Below are 26,223 nucleotides of genomic sequence, written 5' to 3'. Positions count from 1 at the left end.
TTTCCGATTTGTCGCTATGACGCCGCATTCGAGAGTGTAGTAATCGTTGATCACAATTAATTCAACCCTTCAGATGGTCTATGTTCCGTAATTCTTGGATCTTCAGGCTCATTTTCAAAGCCCGTTGCCTCTGCTGGGAAATTTGGTAAAAATTTCGATATTCCACAGACAGGTATGTATGTAGAGAGCGGCTATAGCTGATGTGCAGCTCTTTTAATCGGCGATGGCAATTCTCTGAACCGTTGGCCAGAAGTCGGGTGGTCTCTTTACGGAGACGATGATAGGAAGGTGGTCTGAGTCAAGGTAAATGACCGGTTGCCAGGACGCTTCATTATCAGACAGGGTGCCACAGTGGTGATGTTCGGTAAGAGTGCCATTTTCCTCTTATTCTCGTAAGAGCAGCATCTTCGTTCACCGTGCAAAATGTTGGCCTATTCATTTCCTCGACCAGCGCTGTACCCTTCTAGTCATTATTTAGGACGGAATGCCAAACATTATGATGGGCTTTGAGGTCCCCTAACACCAGATGGTTACTGCCCTCCAAACACGAACTAATGTCAGACATCTAACGCAGCTATTTATCGGCGGTATTAAGCACTTCCACCTAGGCAGTCCCACACTTTACTACTTGACCTAATCGACAGATGAATTTCAATATATATATTTACAATCTACTTACCGTTGCCGAAGCAATTTTGTTGGTATTTCCCATTAAACCATGGTCATTATCGGGTGAAACATCACTTCCGCTACTGGCTCCACCGTTGCCGCCACCATTTCCAGTAATACTACCCACATTTACCGAATTCGCAGTGGTCGAAGTGGGAGTTTGAGAACTACTATGGGTTTCCGGTATGAAAGGGACTTCCTATAAAAAGCGGAAACAGATAACAGAAGCAACCATCAATTTTAGAAAGCCAGAAACACAACCGAATTTCTCGCTTTGTCGAGGCAGAATTACAAAGGGCACTGAAGGTAGAATTCAAGAGTGACGGTAATAATCCTTTATAATTTTACATTAGCAAGAAAGGATTATCATTGCACTACATATTTTCATGATTTTAATAATTTATTCAAATATTTACTCACTGTTAAACTGTGTGGCGAATCACGATTGTGTGTTTGGGATGAAGCATTCAATAGCAATGTTTCTTCCGTCGGCACAATATACGGCAGCGTTGAGTGATGTGGTACCGGCGGTGCATTCAATGGTACTGCTGTGGAATAATTAGCTGTGTGTGTTGTTGTATAGTACGATTGTCCATTGGGTGGTTGATAATCGCCTATGGGACAAAATGGATATGTCCTGGAAGGCAAAGAGTTTTTGAAGATTTTGGGAAATATGTAATGTTTTTAAACTTACATTTGCGATTGACTTGAATTGCTGTGATATAACTCAGTGTCTACATACTGTACTTGGTAGTTTTGTCCAGGCTCTTGACTTGATACTGTAATTAAATAAAAATAATTCTTGATTAAAATGCCGACGGGAAAAAATTATACAGGAATTTTCAGTAGAATTTGTTATTTAATTATACAAATTTATGTTGAATACCTTTAAGAGTTTTCGTAACAAATCTATTCACCGAGTTGGTGTACTTTCTTTGCAAAAATTATTATAGGCATATGTTCAAATATTTAAAATAAAATGGGCTTAATAGCATAAAATATTCTGAACTAAAATGGAATAAGATTAGATAAGTTTTCTAACTATTGGGACCCTAAAAAACTATTTTTCACAGAAAAATTAACTAAAACAAATGTGCAAAGATTATATCGGAGACGGGCGACCATGAGATACCCTACACCACTACCCTACATTTCTTTTTATACCCTCAGCCTTTAGGCAATGGAGGGTATATACACTTTGATACGATGAAAATGTGCCTCATCGAAATAATGGTTTTAGACCCCAAGTATGTTTGGACGAAATGTGTTTCAGACAATTTGGAGTCGATCTAGCCATGTCCGTCCGTCTGTCTGTCCTGCTGGCTGGAGCGCACGATAACTCTCGAACGGATGAACCGATTCGGTTCAAATTTTGGCTTTCGTAATATTTTGCCCAAACTTAGTTTAAGTTCGAAGATGACCTACATCGGTCCACTCCTTCCGGCACCTCTCCCACAAAAGTTCGAAAATGTTCAGAAAGTTTGTGCGCACGATAACTCTTGAAGGGAGTGACCGATTTGGTCCATAATTTGTACAGCGTAAACTTTCTACCAAGGTAATATGAGGTTCCAATATGGTCTCAATAGGTCCACTCCTTCGGGTACCTCCCACACAAAATTTCGGAAAAGTTCAGTTTAGGGTCATCTCTCGAATCGCTTTGATTTTTGTTTTAGCAACTTGTATTCACTGCCCTCCATACGACGGTACAAGTTCCATCAGGGGCAAGTCCACACATCCTGAGAAAATAGCATGAAAGTTGCAAAAAACCCCAATGACACCGTGTGAGGTGGTTGGAGCTCAAGATAACTCTCGAACGGATCTGCCGATTCGGTCCAAAATATGGCCTTAGTAATATTTTGTCCAAAAATAGTTTAAGTTTGAAGATAAGCCATATCGGTCCACTCCTTTAGGTACCTCCCCCACAAAAGTTCAAAAATGTTGGGACAAATTGTTCGTACGGTAACTTTTGAAAGGAGTGGCCGAATTGGTCGATATTTTACACATCGTAATATATATACCAGGTATAGATCAGGTTCAAATATGGACTATATTTGTCCACTTCATCCAGTACTTCCCACACAAAATTTCGGATAAGTTCACTTTAAGGCCTAATATCGAATCACTTTGATTTTTGTTGAAGCAACTTGCATTTGCTGCCTCAATTACGAAGGAAAAAGTTTTTTAGCCCGAAGAGTGTAAAAACCCCCTATGGCACCATATGTTGTGGCTGGAGATCCACTTCCATAACGGTCAATGTCGATCTATTAATTTTAGTATCTCCTCCGCAAAACTTTTGATCTTTAATCCTAATCAACATTTTTGTCGGTTCAAACGCCCAAAATTTTTAAAACCCACTAAATACATACGTATTTTGGGAAAAATTTTTTTCAATATACACAGGCTGAGGGTATATCTCCGTCCGCAAAGCCGACTGATACTTTTTTTACTTGTTCGGATGCACTTAAGGCTAACTGAACCAAAATAATGAAAGTTGAAAAAAAAATGAAAGTTGCACTCTCGATTAATATGAATTTTCATTAATGTACATCGAAGAACTGGCCCAACAACATCAACATAAGGTCTGTACGATAACCCAAAAGTTTGTACAAATTCGTACAAATTTTTATTGAATGAATGTTCGATAACTAAATTATCCAGCAAAAGAGAGCGAGTTTGAGAGATTTTGTGACTGAGAACTTGCAAATTTTTGCTGAGAAAATTTGTTCCGCAAAAATTTGCAAGTCTGAACAGCTGACTTTTAATCACCTGTTCAATGTAAACAACTCGAAATGTTAACATTTTTGATCAAGAAAATTTCACAATTGCATATTTTTTAGATTCTAAAGCTTTGTGGATAGGATTAAAGCACTAAAAAAGTAAACTGCAATTTTAAAATTTATGTTTTTGTTCCGTTTGGTTTAAAATATCAAAAGAAACAAAAACAAATTTCATACATTTTCGGAAACAGCCGACTTTCTTGCAAAATGCTGTTCGATAACGTTCTGCAATTTTTCTTGCTTGAAAGAGTAAAATTCACTGAGAGTGGTTGCTGGAACTGACTGAGTAATTATTGCTGGGGAAGTTATTGTACACACCTATAATCTGCACTAATTTAAAGTCCTCTGACAACTGTAAAGTTGCACGAAATCTTTGAATTCATAAAATGAAATGCAATTATATTACACTGCGTTACACGTAAATTATGCAGGTGTTCTGATGTACCAATTCGGAGTCGTATCTTTTCGATAGATATCGCGCCCACTAGTCATTTCTGTGGGTCAACGTATAATTATTGGACCGGTATGCCAGGAAGCATGGACTTGTCCACGGATAACATAATATCGCTGTAAACAGCACCACAACGAACAGCATCGGTATACATTTCCAAAGGATCTTCGAACATACCCTAAACTAAACTTAGACACAAATGTTGAACTTTTGTGGGGGAGGTACCCTAAGGAGATTTAGATGTTAAACTAAATTTTAGATGTTAAACTAAATTGGGACAAAATATTAGGAGATCCAAAGTTTGGACCAAATTGGTTGCCCCGTTCAACAGATATCGTGCATACCATTTTAGTGACATTTTTTTAAATATTGGGGGAAAGTAACGGCAGTTGTAGACCGGTATTGTCCATCTTCGAACTGAAACTAAGTTTCGACAAAGGCAAAATTTTGGACCAAATCGGTTGGTCAGTTCTCCAGCCACTACCTATTGTGCCATTGGGAGTTTTTTACACCTTTCAGGTTGTTTTCAGGACTTGCACTTAAAAAACCTTTTTCGTCGTAATTGAGGCAGCGATTTTTTTTAACAAAAATCAAAGTGATTCGAGAGCAGGTCTTAAAGTGAACTTATCCAAAATTTTATCCATATTCGAACCTGACCTACATATATCTGGTAGACATATTAGAATGTGTAAAGTATGGACCAAATCCGTCACTCATTTCAAGAGTTATCGTACGCACAATTTTTCCGAACATTTTTGAACTTTTGTGGGGGAAGTACCTGAAGGAGTGGACCGATATGGCTTATCTTCGAACTAAAACTATGTTTTGACAAAATAATACGAAGGCCAAACCGAATCGGCCGAGGCGGTGTCATAGACATTTTTTGCACCTTTCTCAGGAAGTATGGACTTGCCCCTGATGAATAGTGTACCGCCGTATAGGGGACAGTGAATACAAGTTGCTACAACAAAAATGAACGCGATTCCAGAGCAGGTCCAAAACTGAACATTTCAAGAATTGTGTGTGAGAGGTACCCGAAAGAGTGGACCGATTGAGTCCATATTGAAACCACATCTAAGTCTGGTAGAAATTTCACAATGTGCAAAATATGGACCAAATCGGTTACTTCCTTCAAGAGTTATGGCGCGCACAGATTTTCCGAACATTTTCAAACTTTTGTGGGGAGGTACCTGAAGGAGTGGACCGATATGGCTCATCTTCGAACTTAGACTAAGTTTGGACAAAATATTACTAGCGCTAAATATTGAACCAAATCGAGAGTTATCGTGTGCACCAGCCAGACAGACGGACGGACATTGCTAAATCGAAACGGATTTTTGTCCAAACATACTTGGGGTCTAAAACGATTATTTCGATGAGTCACATTTTGCTTGTATGAGAGTGTATATGGTAAATTTCAAATTTCCTTTACAATTATATAGGAAAAAAATTAAAAACTTTTTTGGCGAGCACATCCGCCATTTTTGGTACATGGGTTACGAAAAAAATCTGTTCGCGTTCACAAAATTGGATGCTGCACTCAAAAGTTATATGCGGTTTTACTCTCTTGTAAAGAAAAAAAATTTAAAAATTCCTATTGTGTTGTAATAAGAACATGTGTATATAAATCGTTAGCAGCATTTGATATCTATCCGTAGATGCTAAAATAGTTGCTAAATGTATTTTTATTTTCGCGGAAAATCAAAAAATATTGAAGAAATCTTGGAATAAATTTTATTTATTCTAAATCAGAGTCCAAAAAATCTCTAAAAAATAATTTAAAAATACGTACAGAATCTAGACAACGCGTAGAAAAATGTGAGACCAAAATTATAAAGATCGCGCTTATAACTTGCATATTACAGCAACAACAAAGAACGGAAACTTATTGTTGGAAATTATTTCAAAAATATATTTTTGGTTAAATGCGAAAAATTTGAAAAATAAATGTTGGGAGTTATTCTATTATTTCGCTAAATTTCCATCCAAATCCTGAAGTATTTTGCTTAAACTTCTACGAGAAAAGTAATTAGTCATCGTGAAAGTATATTTGCTTTCTGTGATAAGCAATAGAAATAAGAAGTAGAGAGAAATATTGAAATTACAATCAAAGAAAAAACATAGAAGTTAAGAACCGTATAATTCGCGAATTGGTTTAAAACGGTTGAGGTGCATGTGCTTTTCGGATGCATGGAGTCCATGTCTATCAATATGCATGGCATCAAATACCATGTTGCCCAAGGGGTATTCTTTAGTTCTTTCTTTGAGCACAGGTTCGAATTTTGCGTGGTTTGGCCAGAAATCAAAAAAGAACACAAAAAACATGTTAACTTCAACACATTTTTCCCATTTTTTTTATATTACCACCAACGCAGCTTCCACGAAAATTATTTGTTATGGTCCATATTATGAGATCGTGGCTAAAACACTTCAATTAATATAAATCTATATATATAAATGAGCTTGGTGATAAGTGATTGACTGACTGACTGACTCATCATCAACGCCCAGCCAAAACGGCTAAAGCTAGGAGCTTGAAATTTTACCAGTGGGTCACTGTTGATGCAAATGTGCGAGATAAGGCCGGGTTTTAGAAAATTCGTCCTGGAACCACAAAAAATAACAACAACAAAAATCCTTATTTTTCATTACTATTACGTACTTATTCACTTAGTTGGCCCTCTGCAAGACATGTGTAAAATTAACAATGCCATAACTTCATGATACCGTAAACGATCACACATAATTTCAAATTTTGTAGTTTACTTCTAGGCGCACTTATTTTATCGTAAACCACTAAATAATAGAAACACAAGACATTTGTTATCTTCCATTGCAACAGATGTCGCAGTTGGTGATAATGGTGTATAAACATCAATTACGCAAATGAACAAATGAGTTACTGTTGAAGACAACATTAGGGGAATAAATTCAGAAATCGGCCAGAAATAACAACAACTAAAAACTGTATGGACCTGACTTTTTGGTAATAACTAAATGTTTGCAAATCAATGAAAGTGCAATAGAATTGTGCATATTACCACGAATTATTTTCAATTAAGAATTTTATCGTATATTGAGATGTACAGTCATAACTATTCAATTTTCAATTTCAAAATCTGTAATTTGATGAAATCGCTAAATAATTAATGAAATCAATAATAGGCCCCAGGAATATAGGAATTTGGTATGGAAATCAAGGTTGGGAAGTGGTGCTTCTAAAAGGAAATGGTTTGGAAAATTACCAATCATGTGTACGAAAAGTACTAAATTTAGTACAATTTAGATTTGGGTGAACGTAAAGAGCTGGAAACCTGAAATTTGGAATTAAGGTTACTGTTGTAGTGTAGGATTGAGATATGAGGGTCGTTTTGGAAATTCGTGCTTATGTTTACGAAAAGTACTAAATAGTACTAAATTTGGTACAATAGGGATTTGGGTGAACGTATAGAGCTGGAATCCTGATATTTGGAATTGAGATTACTGTTGGAGTGTAGGATTGAAGAACTTTTGGAAATTCGTACTTATGTGTATGAGAAGTACTAAATGGTACTAAATTTGATACAATGGGGATTTGGGTGAACGGATAATAGCTGGAATCTCGAAATTTGGAATTGAGATTACTGGTGGGGTGTAGGATTGAGGTAGTTTTGAAAATTCGTACTTATGGGTACGAAAAGTACTAAATGGTGCTAAATTTAGTACAATTTGGATTTGAATGAACGGATAGAGCTGGAAACCTGAAATTTGGAATTAATATTACTGTTGAAGTGTAGGATTGAGATATGAAGGTGGTTTTGGAAATTAGTACTTATGTGTACGGAAAGTACTAAATGGAACTAAATTTTGTATAATGGGGATTTGGGTGAACGGATAGCGCTGGAATCTCTAAATTTGGAACTGAGATTACTGGTGGAGTTTAATATTGTGGAAGTTTTGGAAATTCGTACATAGGGTACGAAAAATACTAAATAGCACCAAATTTGGTACAGTTTCGATTTGGGTGAACGGATAGGGCTTGATTCCTCAAATTTGGACTGAGGATCACTGATGAAGAGTAAGAAAGATGCACCAAAGGGTTTTTGGAAACTTGAGTCTACGAAAAGTAATAATTGGTACTAAATTTAGTACAATTTGGATTTGAGTGAACGGATAGAGCTGGATTCCTGAAATTTGGAATTGATATTACTGTTGGAGTGTAGGACTGGGGAAGTTTTGGAAATTCTTACTTATGTGAATGAAAAGTACTAAATGGTACTAAATTTGGGACAATGGGGATTTGGGTAAACGGATATAGTTGGAATCTCGAAATTTGGAATTGAGATTACTGGTGGGGTGTAGAATTGAGGTAGTTTTGAAAATTCGTACTTATGGGTACGAAAAGTACTAAATGGTACTAAATTTAGTACAATTTGGATTTGGGTGAACGTATGTATGTAGCTGGAAACCTGAAATTTGTAATTAAGATTACTGTGAAGTGTAGGACTGAGATATGAGGGTGGTTTTGGAAATTCGTACTTATGTGTTCGAAAAGTACTAAATTTGGTACAATAGGGATTCGAGTGAACGGACAGAGCTGGAATCCTGAAATTTTAAATTGAGATTACTGTTGGATCATAGGATTGGGGAAATTTTGGAAATTCGTATTTATGTGTACGAAAAGTACTAAATGGTACTAAATTTATTACAATTTGGATTTGGGTGAACGGATAGAACTGGAATCCTGAATTGTAAGTATCAAGGTTGGGAAATGGCGTTGAAATAAGGAATGGTTTTGAAATAAGGATGGTTTTGGAAGTTCGTATTTATGATTACGAGCAGTACTAAATTTGGATTTGGGTGAACGGATAGAGCTGGAATCCTAAAGTTTTGAATTAAGATTACTGTAGGGGTGTAGGATTGAGATAGTTTTAGAAATTCGTACCTTTGGGTACGAAAAGTACTAAATGGTACTAAATTTGGTACAATTTGGATTTGGATGAACGGATAAAGCTGGAATTCTGAAATTTGGAACTAAGATTACTGTCGGACAGTAGAATTGAGGTAGTTTTGGAAATTCGTACTTATGGGTACAGAAAGCACTAAATTCGGTACAATTTGAATTTTAGTAAACGGATAGTGTTGGAATTAGGAATTAAGATTACTGTAGGAGTGTAGTATTGAGGAAATTTTGAAAAGTCGTACGTGTGCGTACGAGAAGTACTAAATGGTACTAAATATGGTACAATGTGGATTTGGGTGAACGGGTAGAGCTGGAATCCTGAAATTTTTGTTTGGGAAAGAAATGGTACTAAATTTGATACAATTTGGATTCGGGTGAATTAATAGAGCTGGAATCCTGAAATTTGGAATTACGATTACAGTCGAAGAGTAGGATTCAGGTTGTTTTGGAAGAGCAAACTTATGGTTACGAAAAGCACTAAATGGTACTAAATTTAGTACAATTTGTATGTAGGTGAACGGATAGCGGTGGAATCCTGCAATTTGAAAGTATGATTATTGTAGCCCTGTTGCGTTGAGGAAGTTTTGAAAATTGGTACGAAAATTCTAAATTGTTCTAAATTTAGTACAATTTTAATTTGGTTTAACGGATAGAGTTTGAATCCTGAAATTTGGAAGTAAGATTACTACTAAAGTGAAGGATTGAGGTAGTTTTGGAAAATCTTTCTTATGGGTACGAAGAGTTCGACTTGATACTAAGTTTGGTACAATTTGGAATTGGACGAACGGATACAGCTGGAATCTTGAGATTCGGAATTACTGTAATTATTATGGAATTTACTGTAATTATTTTGTATTAATGTCCGTGTGTGGCTGAGATATGTCGTCGAAATACGTACCATAAGTATACGAAAATTACTTAATGGTACTCAATTTGTTTTTGGGTGTAGGGACAGTGCTGGAATTTTTATTTTTTGGAGTTAGGGTGTGTATTGGTGTGCAACGTTGATCTCGCTGTTAATGTGTAAGGGTGAGATACGGCTGATCTTTTTTAAAAACGAACTTAAGGGGTACGTACAGTACTAAGATAAAAATAAATATTGATTAAAATTGGTATTAGTGCGACCAAATTTTCAGTGTTTGTCATTTCCATATTATATATTGTTTATTTGTTTTTTTTTTATATCCTTTCCGCATACGAAGTAGCGGGCATTTTGCTAGTATATTCATATTTTATAAAATATATTAACAGTTCGCGACTTATTAAATGGTGAACCTCAACTTCAACGATTGAAAAACTTTTTTGAATATTACCATATACCCTCGTTAGCATAAATGCTGAGGGTATAAAAAAAAAACAAATGATCTGTTCCTTTATTTTTAAAAATTGTAAAAGAGACAAAAGTTGCACGGTGCTCTTGACCTGGGAAGTATTTGCGGATTCTGAAACAACAATGTTCATAGATGACGCTTTTTAAATAAATCGCGATCAAAGTTCACATTTTTAGTGTTTTTTAGGTTTTCACGACTTTGCTTGAGATCCGCAAGTCCTATCGAAATGGGATTAGAGAAAATATTGTAGCTGTGAAAATTCTCTACCAGATTGACATTCATGATATTTTCGTAGGTTTTACCATATATACGGTGCGCCTTAACTAACTTTAAATAAAATCCAAAAACAAGAAAAAATCGCTGGAGGGATTTTTTTTGTCAAGGAATTGTTTTCACAACGGCATTTTTTTGAAAATTAATTTTTGTTAACGAATTACAACAACAAATTTATAGATAAATGTTTAAATTTTTGTACACCCTCTTTTGTCTACGTGTTTACTTTAAAATTATAGCAATAATTAGTGAAATCGGCCAAAATCCGCAATTTTTTGGAATTAAGACTTTTTAAGACATTTTACCCTTCAGACGTAATGACATTCAGTCGGAAGTGTAAGGAAGAAGTCATATCTGAAAAACTAAGTTTTATTATTAGTTCTCGAAGATGGACTACTATCGCTTATAATAATTTGCTCTGTTCAGGATCTGCAAGAATCTACAAATGTTTACTACAATAAAAATTGTTCCTTTATGATATCGAAAAAATAGTAAAATTAGTAGATTCTTGCAGTTTTGGAACAGACCAAGTAGAATCAATAGAATATCTCGATATCGACTAAAACAAGTACCAGTTTATATTAACGATAAAAATGACCACCTAGGTCCATAAGCAGGGCGCAAAATGGTTTATTAAGTTCAAAATTAACCAGGCTGCCAGAGGCAATTTTTTCTAATTTTTGAAATTATCTGTTAATGTGAATATAGGAAATTGTAAAAATTGCGTTTTTCGAGTGTTTTAAGCTAGCACATATTACGCCATGAGGACAAACCATGGATATCTCATATCGGGTATCTTCCTCTGAAATTAAATATTTCAAATATGGCGTAACATCCGAAATGTTGCCGAGAGTCTTCAAAATTCATGATAAATTCTAGTTCTGCATTGAACAATTTTAAAAATTTACGCTTAAAAACCTTTGTATATGACCTTATCCTATCCGTTTTTGTTGTTGTTATCTACGAAATAGCCCATAACTTTAATTTCTAGCGTAAATTATGTGAAATTTACCAACGCAGAACTAAAATTGAGCATGCTATCTCTTGTAATATGAACATATTATACGAAATTGGTTTCTGGAACTTTTTTTCGGAATCATTCTTTTCTATAGATATCACACCACCAGTTGGTCACCGAATAATTTAGAGCTTTTGGGCCATTATGTCACGAAGCATAGACTTGCCTACGAAAAAAGCATAATATCGCTGTAAATAGGATCACAAAGAGTAGTTTCAGTGAAATGTTGCAAAGGATTTTCTAAAAGACCTTAACTTAAACAATATTTAAGCAAAATGTTGCACTTTTGTGAGGAAGTACCCTAAGCATGTACCGCACACATTTTCGAACTTAAACTATGTTTTGACAAAATATTATAATGTCCAAAGTGAGGACCAAGACATATAACGCGTACATTTTTCCAAATATTTTTGAACTTTGTGTGGAAGGTACCGGAAGGAGTGGACTTTACGATTCGCACTATTCCCGCACTCCACCAGCTAACTCACACTCAAAATTGCAAGTATTTTCGGAAAGTTCAGCTTAAAATTTTTACAGCTGCCCTGTGTCACGCGTACGAACATAATGGGTCGTTTTAACGCTTACATGTGCACTACCAACTTTTCGTTATTTTGCCAAAAAAATGTTTTGACGACATTAATAATTTTAAAAAGTTTTTAACGTGGTTTACTTGGGTTGTAGAAGACATTGCGGAGTTGTACGTAAGCCTCTAATGTGAACATATGTTACAGTTTTCGATTTTTGGAATTTTGGAAATTTGATCCTCTTTTGCATATTATTTAAATATTTATTTTAAGAATTTAGTGTCTATTACGAAGGTACAATTTTTTAGAGACAAATTTATGATTACCCAAAAGCTTTAAAAACCTATCCATCCTCGGTAAAATAATTCTCGAAAGGAGTATCCGACTTATATCAAATACGAAGACTGCGAACAGCTCCGAATATGTACATTAGGGCGGCAAATTTTTCACATCGATTGGACCATAAATGCGGCCTGTAGAGTACTTTCGTGAAAATTGACCTTTGGTCCCGTACAAATTACTATGGAAACAAAGATCCCTCTGGCGGCAAGGTTTAACGTTAACCAATCGCGATAAAATTTCATATATAAGGGAAAAATTTAGGGGGTAGGCGTTTCAAAAAAACCGTTGTGTCATTTTTTGGGCCGCCCTAATGTACGTAGGCCAAAATGTGTGAACTCGTTTGGGGGAGGTACCGGAAAAAGTGTCCGGTATACTTTTCTTCCGGTGCCTCCCCTGTAAAGGTTTCAATCTTTTGGGCTAAACACAGATTCAGACCTGTTCGCGGATAAATTTCAAAGTAATTTTTTAGATAGTTATGGCAGTTTTTATTACAGCAGTATAATTTTAAGCTTGGAATTTTCCAAAAAATTTTGACATATGTCACATTAAAAATTTATTGTTATAATAGCTTCAGCCTTCACGACGGTAAAATTTTTTCGGGGTCAAGTCCATAATTCCTGAGATAATGACCTAGAAGCTCCAAGAAACCTTGACGGTACCAACTAAAATGGCAAAACCGCAAGATAACTCTTGCAGGGAGTTTCCGATTGGTCCAAACTATGCACATAGTATTATTTTATTTACTCATGTATCAGGTTGGAATATGGACTATATAGGTCCTGTCCTTCGGTTGCCTTCCACAAGAAATTTGGGAAAAGTGCAGTTTAACAGCTCATCTCGCATCGTTTTGACATTTTTTGCAAAAAGTTATTTGGACAGGTTTTTAGGCAAATGTCGATTTTTGCATTTTTAATAACGTGAGTTTCCTAATTTGATTTGAGAAAAGAACATGTAAAAATAAAGGGATATGCAATTTGTTTTCAAAAATATTCAAAACTAGCGGTATAATTCGAAGTCAAAGTCAAAATTTTGAAGGCAAAATAAAAAATATTTAAACTCAGAGCAAAATTTAAACGCAATTTGTAAGAGTTTGGTAATAACCAAATTCTTATATAACATATTCAGTAGAATTGTCACAATGTGTACTTTCTATTTTAAAATATATGGTCTGTTCCAGAACTGCAAGAATCTACTAATTTTTAATATTTTTTCCGATAACATAAAGGAAAAAATGCTATCGTAGTAAAAAATATTAGCTTCTTTTAGGTTCTGGAACAGAGCAATAATTTTCTTTAAAATATTTGTTGCTGCGGAAAAAATCGGAAAATCTATATATTTTATAGATGTCGGAACTAAAAGATTTGGACTTGCTTTTTATACACTCAGCAATTATGCTACTTTAGACTTTCATACGGGCAAAATGTGCCTCATTGCAATAATGGTTTTACACCCGAAGTATGCTTGGACGAAATCCGTTTCAGACAATTCGGAGTCGATTTAGCCATGTCCGTCCGTCTGTCTGTTTGGCTGGCTGTTGCGCACGATAACTCGCAAAAGGATCAACTGATTCGAACCAAATGTTGTACTTCGTAATATTTTGCCCAAACTTAGTTTAATTTCGAAGATGGTCAGTATCGGTCCACTCCGTAGGGTACCTTCCCCGTAAAAGTTCAAAAATGTATGCGGACGATATCTCTCGAAAGGACTTACCGATTTGGTACATACTTTGCACGTGAAAATATTTCTAAAGTTCAAGTATTCTCCTTCGGGTACCCCGCACACAAACTTTAGGAAAAGTGTAGTTTAAGACCTCCTCTCGAATCGCTTTGATTTTTGTTATAGTAACGTGTATTTGCCGCCCTGATTACGACGGTACAAGTCCATACTTCCTGAGAAAATAAAGCGATTTGATCCAAAATTTGGCCGTCGCACAATGGTTCAAGAAACGATTTTCCTGGCCAAAAATCAAAATTTTGTTTTGTCACAGTTATTTAATTTCTATGTGGGATGCGATAGTAAACATATTGAAACTAAGGAAACCAAAAAATTAGGTCAAAATATTGGAAGATGCGTGCGTGGGATGCCCCGAAAGACGAACATTTTTCCCATGTTTGAGAAATGCGTAATTTTTGCAAACTTCTGGAGAAAGAAATAGCTATTTCTCGAAAACTATAACAGATATTGCGTTCATTGTTTTTTGTTAGGTACGTAAGATTGTGGTCTTTCAAAATAGTTTAAACAAATTAGCTTTTACACAACTTGAGCTATTTTATTTTTCCTCAGGTACTAAATTTTATAAAATTACAAATTTAGTGGACTACATCTTTTGTGGAACAACATGGAACAAGGTTCTGTTTTCACACAAAGATGCCCGAGATTCTCCTCTTTCAGCCCATACATATACTTTCGTTCCCATCCCGATCCGTCCGTTTAACACTTTTTTAAATTTATTGAAATTACATGGATAAAAATGTGTGTTTTTCCATACATTTCCCATATGAATTACAGCTTTTTTACACAAATTAATTTTTTTTTTTGAGTATATGAGTTTTTATATGAGTTATATAAGATTTATGAAAAACCAAGGAGTATTTTTTTAATTTTTGAAAAATTTTTAATTTTTTGTAAATTTTTCATTATGAAAAATTTTTGAAAAAAAATAAATTTTTTTTCGATTTTTTTTTTTATATTGTAGGCATTTTATAGTTTTTTTTTTACCATCTTTAATATATAAGAAGATATAAAAACACAAAAACACTGATATTTTGATGAAAAATAGTAAAAAAAAATTCAAAAGTTCAACTTTGACCTTGAATTCCTCTGCAACTACCGCACCGAATTTGACCGCTTATAATTTAGCGGAAAGCTGATTGGGTTATCTGTCTAACAAAAATTGTGAAAATATCTCTACCCGTTCAAAAGATACAGAATCTTGGCCAGGAAAAAACGATTCTGAACCACTGTGCGTCGTAATATTTTGCGCAAATTAAAACAAGTTCTAAGATGGGCCATATCGGTCCCCTCCTTTTGCTACCTCCACTACAAAAGTTCAAAATTGTTCGCTTAAATGCTGCGCACGATAGCTCTCGACGGCAGTAACGTATTTGATACATACTTTCCACATCGTAATATTTTTACGAGACATACAATCGGTTAAAATATGGACTATACATGTCAACTCCTTAAACTTTTTTTGCGTGGCAAGTCCATACTTCTTGAGAAAATGACCCGAAAGCTTAAAAAAAACCCTACTGCCAGCCTGTTTAGTGGCTGTTGCGCACGACAACTCTCGAACCGAAAACTGCGTTGGTCCACACTTTGCACATCGTAATATTTCTTCGAATATTAGATGAAATTCTAAGGTGTAGCTTATAGGTCCACTCCTTCCGGTACCTCCCCCACAAAAGTTCGAAAATATTCGCTAAAATGGTACGCAATCTCAAAACCGGAGCAACCGATTTGGTCCAAATTTTGGATGTCGAAATATTTTGTCCAAACTAAGTTTATGTTCAAAAGTGGGCCCTATCGGTTCAACTCCTTGGGCTACCACCCACAGAAATGTTCAACATTTTTGTGCAGTTAAGGGTCTGTTCGAGGATTCTTTGGAAATTTTCACCGAAGGTACTACAAGTGGCCCTGTTATCGGCGATTTTATTTTTTTCGCGGGTAAGTACATGTTTTCTGATATAATGACCCAACTTATTAAATTATATGGTGACCAACTCGGGTGCCACCGTGGTGCAATGGTATGCACACCCGCCTTGCACACTAAAGTTCGTGGGAGCGATTCCACGGCGAGGCAACTTCAAAAATTTCAACGGTGGCAAAACACCCCTCAGTAATGTTGGCGACATTTCCTGAGTATTTCAGCCATGTAAAACTAAGTTAAATTAAAAAAAAAATTGGCCTGAAGTTACATATGCTCTGTTCCAGAACCTGCAAGAAGCTACTTTTTACTACCATAACATTTTTTTCCTTTATGTTATCGGAAAAAATGGTAAAAATTAATAGTTATATAGCAATAAATTTTCAAAAATTATCATTTTTTTATGTTTTAGTGCAATATACCTTTGTTGAATGGAGCGTAACTACAAAGGAGGTTCAGTCTAATTTTTTTTACTAATTAATTTGGACTTCCTAGATTCCGAATAACCACAATTTAGCAGCAAATAACTGCAAATCTTGCTGATAAATGGTCTTTAAAAATAGTTTAAATCCTCAAAATATCCAAAATCTGTGGGGGCTATATCAATATGTAGGCCTATGTTCACAATTTTTGGTGGAGAATGTTTGTGTCCACTGGGAACCCCAAATACCAAATTACACATAATTTGGCCGGAAAAATCTAGCTTTAAACCCCAAAAAACTGAAAATCGGGAGGTACCTTAAAAGGGGCCTATACCCAAACGTGAACATCACGGTGAGCCTTAACTAATTTTAAATGGAAGGTGCTTACACCTGGGAAGTTTTTGCAGATTGTGAAACTACAATGCTCATAGATGAGAAATATCAAGAAACGAAAAAAATCGCCGGAGGGATTTTCAAATAAATCGCGATTTAAGTTTACATTTTTAGGGGTTCTTTAGGTTTTCACGATTTTGCTTGGAAACCGTGAGTCCTATGTAAATGGGAATGAACATTGCTGTTTCAGAATCCGCGAAATCTTCCCATGTGTAAGCGGTTTTCATCAAAAGTTAGTTAAGGCGCACTGAGCATGACATTGTTTTATAAGGAGGCGATACAGTCAGTGCATTGTCTCAATTTAAACTTCTATATCTCAAAAACGGTAAAATCTACGAAGATATCATGAAGGTCAATCTTGTGGAGAATTTTCACAGCTACAACATTTTCTTTAGGCCCATTTACATGGGACTCCGGTTTCCAATCAAAATCGTGAAAACCTAAGGAACCCCTAAAAATGTGAAATTAAATAAATCGTGATTTATTTCAAAATCCCTCCGCCGATTTTTTTTTTCTTTATATTTCTCATCTATGAGCACTGTAGTTTCAGAATCTGCAAAATTTCCCCAGGTGTAAGCATCTTCCATTTAAATTTGGTTAAGGCACACCGTGACATATGTCCACAATTTTTGGTGGAAAGGTTTAGTGATCTTTAGAAACCCTAAGTACCAAATTACAACTAGGTTTGAAGGAAAGGGCGGCTTAAATCCTCAAAATACCAAATATCAGGAGGTACCGTTATATGGGGGCTATACCAAAATATTAGCCGATGTTGTTCATATTTAGTCCATTATTACCCACGGACACAGACTGAGTTTATGCACAATTTCAGAAAGATATCTCCATTCGTTTAAAAGTTATTAATTTCGCGCTTCTAGATCATTGATTTCGACAACTGTGCGCCGTTCGGACTCGGCAATTAATAGCAGGTCCCTTATCATTAGACAGCAGAATCCTATGCAAATGCATATATGGTTAGGATGGTCGTAGAGAAAATCTGATTAGACAGAAACTCGTTTTATCACAAAATAAAACGAATTAGACCCAGAATTTTTTGCATATTTTGCATATCGTGCATATATTGACATATTTGCATAAAATGAGCATATGCAAACCCATATAAAAAATATATACAAGGATTTGTGGTCTAAAAATCCCACCGAAATGGCAGAAATTTGGTATTAACTCTTCGTTAGGGGTATGAAACTTTACGCCTGAAATTTGTCCGCATGGGTCCACGTCTTCATACAGCCCCCATAGAACGGTACCTCCCGATTTCCGATATTTTGAAGGTTGTGGCCTCAACATCACACTTAAATGGCTGACATTTTGTATAAAGACTTCGTTGGGAGTATAAAACGTTCCACCTAAAATTTGTCAGTATAGGTCCACGTCTTCATATAGCCCCCATAGAACGGTACCCCCGGATTTCTGGTATTTAGAAGGTTGTGGCCTCAATATCCTTCCGAAGTGGGTGAAATTTGGTATTAAGTCTTCCTTAAGGGAATAAAACTTTCCACCTGAAATTTGTCGGTATAGGTCCATGTCTTCATACAGCCCCCATAGAACGGTACCTCCCGATTTTCGGCATTTTGAAGGTTGTGGCCACAGTAATCCACCGAAATGGATGAAATCTGGTATTTGGTTTTCATTTGTGTTTTCTGGTATTTAGAAGGTTGTGGCCTCAATATCCCTCCGAAATGGGTGAAATTTGGTATTAAGTCTTCCTTGAGGGTATAAAACTTTCCATCTGAAATTTGTCGGTATAGGTCCACGTCTTCATATAGCCCCCATAGAACGGTACCTCCCGATTTTCGGTACTTTGAAAGTTGTAGCCTCAATATCCCACCGAAATGGCTGAAATTTGGTATTTAGTCTTCGTTGCGGGTGTAAAACTTTCCACCTGAAATTTCTCGGTATATATCCACGCCTTCATATAGCCCCCATAGAACGGTATCTCCCGATTTTCGGTATTTTGAAGGTTGTGGCCACAGTAATCCACGGAAAAGGCTGAAATCTGGTATTTGCTTTTCATTTGTGTTAATAGACTTTCCATATGCAATATGTCGGTACAGGTCCACGTCTTCATATAGCCCCCATAGAACGGTACCTTCGGATTTCTGGTATTTAGAAGATTGTGGCCTCAATATCCCTCCCAAATGGGTGAAATTTGGTATTAAGCCTTCCTTGAGGGTATAAAACTTTCCACCTGAAATTTGTCGGTATAGGTCCACGTCTTCATATAGCCCCCATAGTACGGTACCTCCCGATTTCCGATATTTTGAAGGTTGTGGCCTCAATATCCTGCCAAATTGGCTGAAATTTGGTATTAAGTCTATCTTGGTGGTAAACAACTTTCCACCTAAAATTTGTCGGTTTGGGTTCAGGCCTTCATATAGCCCCCATAGAACCATACCTCCCGTAGGCTGTAGTTATACATTTCTCTACTTTATTGACTAGTCTGAAAAGAATTTTAAACATAAAAATTGTACATACAAACATTTTGGTACCTATTATTGAAATATTTGTTGCATAAGAAAATATGTAAAATACATAAATTTTGCATATGCAAAAATTATAATAATAATTTTGCATATGTCGTATGTTTCGATTGCAATGTAATCGAAGCCAAAAATATGCCCAGTCCCTAAATTTGACATGAATCGGACCAAAAATAAGGGCTGCATAAAATTCCTCTGTCTACTTATCATTGAGCTAATATCAATCGGGGTGCACTCATTGATATGAGAGAAGTCTCCCTTGTCCCGTCTGGGATGTTTGTGGAACAATTATTTTTATTATATATTATGGTGACCAACTGAAATGACAGGTGGGCGCGATATCTATCGAGAGGAATGATTCCCAAAATAAGACCCACTTCCAAAATGGACTATTGACCTTTAGGCACATCCCCCGTAAAATGTTTGAGCTTTAATCCAAATCCATATATTGGACATAAGTTTTTTTTTTTTTGGGCTGAGGGTATATCTCTGTCGGCAAAGTCGACTGATACTTTTTTTACTTGTTTTCTTTAGAGGTATATATTGCTTTATCACTGGAATATTCCGCACTTAGTTATTTTGCACATTTTATGTTTGGCGATTAATTTCACTATAATAATTTCACTTTAGATCTTTTTATGGTTTTATCACTTATTTTTAAATTCTGTATTTTGAATATAAGAAATCATTATTTTATTAGCACTTCCAAACCGAAAATTTAAAGCCTCGGCGACTCACGATTTCTAATATTATTTCTAATTTATAACTTTACACGGAGAAATTCTTGAAACGACTGAATGGATGGATGGTTTATTTGTTTCAAATCGAATCTGAACTACCCGTTGGTCAGTCGAAAAAAGGGGTTACTACTACACCTGCTGTTCTGGCTAAAATACACCTGATGATGACTTTTCAATGATTGATGAAAAATTGACTTTTGTTGTTAAAAGTTGTCGGTGAATAGATTTTTTGCAGTTCTTCTTCTGCTGCTCTTCGGGGTTCGGACAAAGATTTTGTTTTATACATACCACCGCAATACGATAGATTGTTGTGACGCCGATACATTGTTGCAGATGGAGTTGTTGTTGTTGTTATTGGTGGAGGAGGTGGTTGTAGTTGAGGCGAAGGTGGTGTTGCTATCGTTGCAGGTGAACAACTGTTTGGTGTCGGTGGTGATGACAATGATGATGGTGCAGTGGTAGCAGCTGCTGCAGTAGCTAGAGGTGAACAACAATTTGCCGAAACGCTGGCAACCAAGGATGAAGTCTGTCTGTGATAATAATGTTGTTGCTGGTGAGGATGAGAATGGTGATGATGATGACTTTGCTGCTGTTGTTGTTGATACAACTGCTGGACTATGGAATGTTGCTGCTTGAATGGTTGTGAAGGTAACTGCTGCTGATGATGATGATTGTTAGCCGAGCGAGAGGCTACAATTGGTGACGACGAGGAGCTATGGTGTGAATGCTGTTGGTGATGCAGACGTCGTGTATGCGAATGCAGATTTTGGTGCGTCGGATTTTGTTGCCTTAGCAATGATGTCTGCTGCAATTGATTCCCAGGATAATGTTGTTGATGATGAGATGACTGTCGTTGGGAATGATGGAAATGTGGTGTCGGGTTCGTTTGATATTGATATACCACCGGAGACGATAGCAATTGATTGTGGTGGTGATTCTGGCGATTTGTAGGCGTCTGTTGATGATGGTGCTGCTGATGGGGGCAGTGAGAAGTTTGGTGATGATGATAATGACCCTGTATGCAGTTGCAGTTATGAGTTCGGGTCGCACAGCGACACTTTTCCAAGAAATGATGCTGATGGTGGAAATTCGTTGACGTATTCAGGTGCTGCAAATGTTGATGTAAATGCTGCTGTTGATCCAAAAGAAGTCGTGAATGCATTCGATTGATTTCAAAAGTTAACGGTAAAATGTAGTTAAGCGGCCAAGAGGAAGTTGATTTGCGTTGTTGGTATTCATTTATTCGAGGCGGAAAGAAATGTGAGGATCCGAGATTTTTTTAATTTTTTACAAAAACTCAAAATTTTTATTTCAAATCTGAATCTGGAGAGGGTTTATCCATATCCCGTTTATTTTTTGCCCGGTTCTCCTTCGAACACCTCATTTAAATCCGAGTAAATTGAAACGATTTATTATCAGGACAACGGCTGGGTAACGACTAAGGTTTCCATGAATCCACCATAGAAAAAATCAAGGACACCATTCAAGAAGGTTTTTGCTTCGTTATTGGTTGGCTCTTGGATGCTGTCGCCAGGTAGCAATGGCAAAACAACACTGATTGTAAAAGTGAAAGTGAACAGGGCCGGAAGGTTCTTCTTCACGAAAACTGCTGGCACTTGTCGTTTGCCAGGATGGCTGGCTGGCTGGCTATCCTCTTGGTTACTGGTGATAGAGATAAAAGCTCTTTGCTTATGTTACCCGGGCAACATCAGCGCGTAAACTGTTCAACGCACGTCTGCAGCGAATGGTCGAATTACAACTGAACACCAATTTGAACTTTATCCCGGCAAAATGCCTCAACTAATAGACAATGGGAGAGTAAAACTGCGACAAGGATGATGGATGTGCGGATAGATGACGGGGTGGTTGGATGAACGAACGATGATGATAATAATAACAATAAGAAGAATAATGGCGTTAACGTGAGCAACAACAGTGATGACAACGGTGGTGCGTGATTTCGTTGCTACCACCAAAAAGATAAACCAAATGAAACAACAACAGCAAAAACAACGATGATGACAACATTACCACCACCACCCAAGTAAGTTATATTCTCCATGACAAAGCTCCCTGGGTTTCCTTAGAATTTCCACATCCCCAACCAACTAACCGAAATTGGAAACCTTAACTACAAGTATTCCCTTTTTTTTGCTACGTTCACAACGCAAAATATCGCTTAGGTGAAAGTGGCTTTTACGCATTTTTATTATTTCCTCTATAACGCCCTCAAACTCCGGTTGCCACAAGCGGAAACACTTGAGCAACCACCCATCCACCTACACCAACCAGCAGCATTATTATCCTCTCACATAGACACACACACACTCACTCAACGTTTATATCCACAACTCTCATTATTCCATCCACAGGCCGCCATGTAACAATAGTCCGGAAACTAAGCAACCAACCAATCACCAAGGATGTTGTGCTGCGTTCACAAGCACCTCCCCCACGAAAAAGTGAAAAGGGATAAAAGTGCTGCCGCTGCTACTTCTACTACCCACTACTACAATTACACCACCATCAAACACCATCAGCCACTGGCTGCCTGCCTGGATGACTGACTTGCAGGATGGATGGATGGATTGATGACTAAATATTTGGTTGGATTGTTGGGATTTATTGTTTGTGTTTTATTATTTTTTCCTTCTTTGTGTTTTGCTTTTTTTTTGTCGTTGCCTTCTTCTCGACCATGAATTCTGCCATTCTCTTTTTCACTCTGTTTGGTGTTGCTCTGTGACAGACAAGTGTTTCGTTCATTCTTTCATTCTATCATTAATTTTTCCATTCACTTCATCCCTGTACATAACAATGCCAATGCACGCATGTACACATACATACACATTTTGTGGTGCGTTAGTGTGTGTATATACGTAATTTTCAAAAATTTTACACAGTGCAACAAAGAAGACATGAATTTTGTGATCGTGAACCCAAGGAAAGGGTTTGAGCGGTTTAAATATGTCAATGTCTTGGATTTTAGTTGGTATTACTTTCAACGCAGGTGGATGCTGACCTCCTCTTGGTTGTCTTAAAACCTGCTACCGGTATGCGGTGAGCTAAATCTTGAGTTGAGCCATCAGATTAGTGACACGTTCTTGGAAATCCATGTTTGGTTGAGATAGGAGGAGGGTTTCGTCGCGACACAAGGAGGTGGTCTTACTACTCCCCAGAACAGCTTTCACACAGAGAAGAGATATTGTTGGAACAATCATATTCTAAGAGCAAAATAGTGTATTTTAAAAATCTGAAAATATATATTGTTGTTTCAACCATATATTTTTATTAGCAAACATGATGGCACAAAATATATTGGTGCGCCAACAATACATATTTTAAGAATTTTAAAATACACTATTTTGCTCTTAGAATATGATTGTTCCAACAATATTTTTTCTGCGTGTTGGCCCAGCGACTTACTTACTTACTTGTTTAAGATCAAAGTAGTGAAGGAGTTGTTCCACAGATCTTAATGACCGACGAGTGTCAAAAGAAATCTGGTCGTTAGCAATTCCCCTCGACGACATGGCACGAGGCTGGAGGAATTTATTAGTATCCTAGTCTGCGAAAACCGTCACTGTGTACTATGATCCATCCATCTCTCACTCGTGGGAACAACATATGGTGAAATAATCAAATGAAAAAAAATAATACCTCAAAACAAAACCCTTCCGTCCTGATGCTTATGAATGGCTCGTCGCCGAAGTTATCTCGAGCTTGTCTATTGCTGAGGTGCTAACGTTTTTGAAGACTCCTTCTATATTTTGAAAGGCCGCTAATGGGCCCCTCGCGTTTCTGATTCCTGGGATTGAACTGAGCAAAAAAGTCCAGTAGACCATAGGTCTACGGTGAAAATCAAGCCTCCCGATTTTGACTTTAAGTTTTTTTATCCACGTTTTTTCACATTTTGGCATATAACGGCCAAACCATTGAGATTTTCGATCCAAAAATTGTAGCCAAGACAGTAATTACGAACTCTCTAATATGTACATCGGCGGTTTTGGCCTTGAGAAGATGCGAACTTTTCGGAAAATGTCGATAAAGGGCGCTGTACTACAAAATTTGACCAGTAAAAAGTTCAAGTGTTCTGATGGAAAAAAACTATTGTGTTGGGATCCATGAAGAACGAGGGTGCCTTTAGTTCGTTTGGGTCACTTCGTTTTATTTTTTTATAACGGTAAAAGCAGTGAAAATCTGGGTTCCTTACATTTTAAAATTTATCTTCTTTTTTCACAACGGATTTCTATTGATCCTTCTTCCTTTTAAAAGGGTGAATTATATCTTTCGAACAAATGGCTAAGTTATAGTGGTTTAAGTCTGAAAAACCCCACGCCAAAATGTCAAAAAACCGTGGATAAAAAACTTAAAGACAAACTCGGGATGCTCGATTTTCACCGTAGACCTATGGTCTATTAGACTTTTTTGCTGAGTTCAATCCCAGGAATCAGAGACGCGAAGGGCCCATTAAGGTTTTTTTCCTCCCATACAAATCGCCCCGGCCTAGTATATACACTTTGATACGTCAAAAAATGTGCCTCAACGAAATTATGGGTTTAGAACCAAAGTATGTTTGGACGAAATCTGGAGCCTAATTACGGTATTCGATTCGATCGAATATTTGCTCGTGAGTGAAAAAACCGAACTATGAAAACCTGTTCGCGCCACCAACCCTACATTTACTAAGGTAGATGCATTAGCAATCTTTTACAACAATGTCAAAAAGTTTTACAAAAATAGGAAGAGGTTTGAATTGTTTTTGCAGACACTTTCGTCGGAGTTGTATGAAGTTGCCAAGGAAAAACTTCTCATTGAACTTTTTTCTTTGCTTACCTTTATACTTCGAGCTGACGATTGATGTTTGGGTATAAAAAGTTTCTTGTTGAAGAAGTTATTGAAAAATAACTTCGGTGGAGAATATCCACAAACAAGAAACAAGGGAACTGATGAGATCCAGTGGCGTGGATCGAAACTATAGTATTCCCTACCTTACCCCTTGGCGAACAATGCCAAATCTTTTCCACTAATAAAATAGTTGTTTTAAAATATTAAAACAACAACAATGGGATTAAGCCAGACTATTTTGAAAAACCAAAATTGCAAACGCTATCCCAATTAAAAAAAACGCCACAATGCTTCAAATTTTGTTTTTGCTTTAAAATAAAAGAAAATTCCATATAGCTTCTTAATGTTCTTCGAAGAACACATAGGTTTTCATAGTTCGATTTTTTCATTCACGAGCAAATATTCGATCGAATCATTTTTATTGGGATTCGATAGAGCAATTTCTGTCTGTCCGTCCGTCTGTCTGGCTGACGAACGATAACTCTCAAACGAAGCAACCGATCGCGTCCAAAATTTTGCATTCGTAATATTTTCGGTACCTCCACCATAAAAGTTCATTTCATTCATGGTGCGCACTATAACTATCGCAGGGAATAACATTACTCTCTGGCATAGATGGGGTTCGGATATGGACTATATCGGTCCACTCCTTCGGTCCACACAAAATTCGGAACAAGTGTAGTTTAAGAGTTCCTCTCGAATAGTTTTGAAATTGTCATGTATCAGTTTAGAATATGGACTATATCGGTTCCATACTTCGGGTACCTCCCACACAAAATTTGGGAAAAGTGTACTTTAACAGGTCATCTCGGATAATTTTATTTTCTTCCCAAAAAGTTCTTCTTGCGGGCCTGTTACGTGTGTGCATTTTATCGTGAGCAAGTCCATACTTCCTGAGATAATGGCCCTAAATCTCCAAAAAAGCCTGCCAGTACCAACTGAACTGGGTAGTACGTAAGATAACCTCGAAGGGAGAAACCGGTTTGTTCCAAACGTTGAATACAGTATTATTTCTTACAGCCTTGAATTATGTCCGAATACGAGGGTCACTAAAACACTATCTGATCTAGGTAACACGTAGAGTCGCCAGCCGTCATTTGACATTTTTTTTTGGAAAGTTTGACAGTTTTTAGTCTAAGCTTACGCAGGACAGTTTGACATACGACCATGTGTTGTGTTGTTACAGTGTCCCGTCTCGAAAGATGCTCAACTTCCGAATGCCAAGCAAAAAGTTAATTCTCTCAATATTTAAGGATACTACAATTGGTACAGTGCACCAACCGGATGAGGCATGAGAAAGCCAAAATTCCTCAATTCGACAATCGTCCACCTACGTCCAAGCGAGAACT

General features: G+C 36.8%; 1 protein-coding gene across 1 annotated transcript in view; it reads right to left on the bottom strand.

The window, feature by feature from the left end:
* Rfx (regulatory transcription factor Rfx) overlaps window positions 1–21,790 on the bottom strand; it is a 48,135-nt gene extending 26,345 nt beyond the window's left edge. Inside the window, exons 1-4 of the mRNA XM_073964206.1 lie at window positions 20,318–21,790; window positions 1,364–1,448; window positions 1,090–1,306; window positions 680–868 (exon numbers count right to left, since the gene is read on the bottom strand). Coding sequence (XP_073820307.1) covers window positions 680–868; window positions 1,090–1,306; window positions 1,364–1,448; window positions 20,318–21,191 — 1,365 coding nt within the window. The 5' untranslated portion in view covers window positions 21,192–21,790. The remainder of the gene's footprint in view (window positions 1–679; window positions 869–1,089; window positions 1,307–1,363; window positions 1,449–20,317) is intronic.
* Window positions 21,791–26,223: the final 4,433 nt, after the last annotated feature.

The sequence above is a fragment of the Musca autumnalis genome, unplaced genomic scaffold (genome assembly GCF_047663935.1).
Source record: "Musca autumnalis isolate F117 unplaced genomic scaffold, ASM4766393v1 scaffold_1, whole genome shotgun sequence".
In the NCBI taxonomy this organism is placed as follows: Eukaryota; Metazoa; Arthropoda; class Insecta; order Diptera; family Muscidae; genus Musca; species Musca autumnalis.
This window is presented reverse-complemented; position numbering and strand designations above follow the sequence as displayed.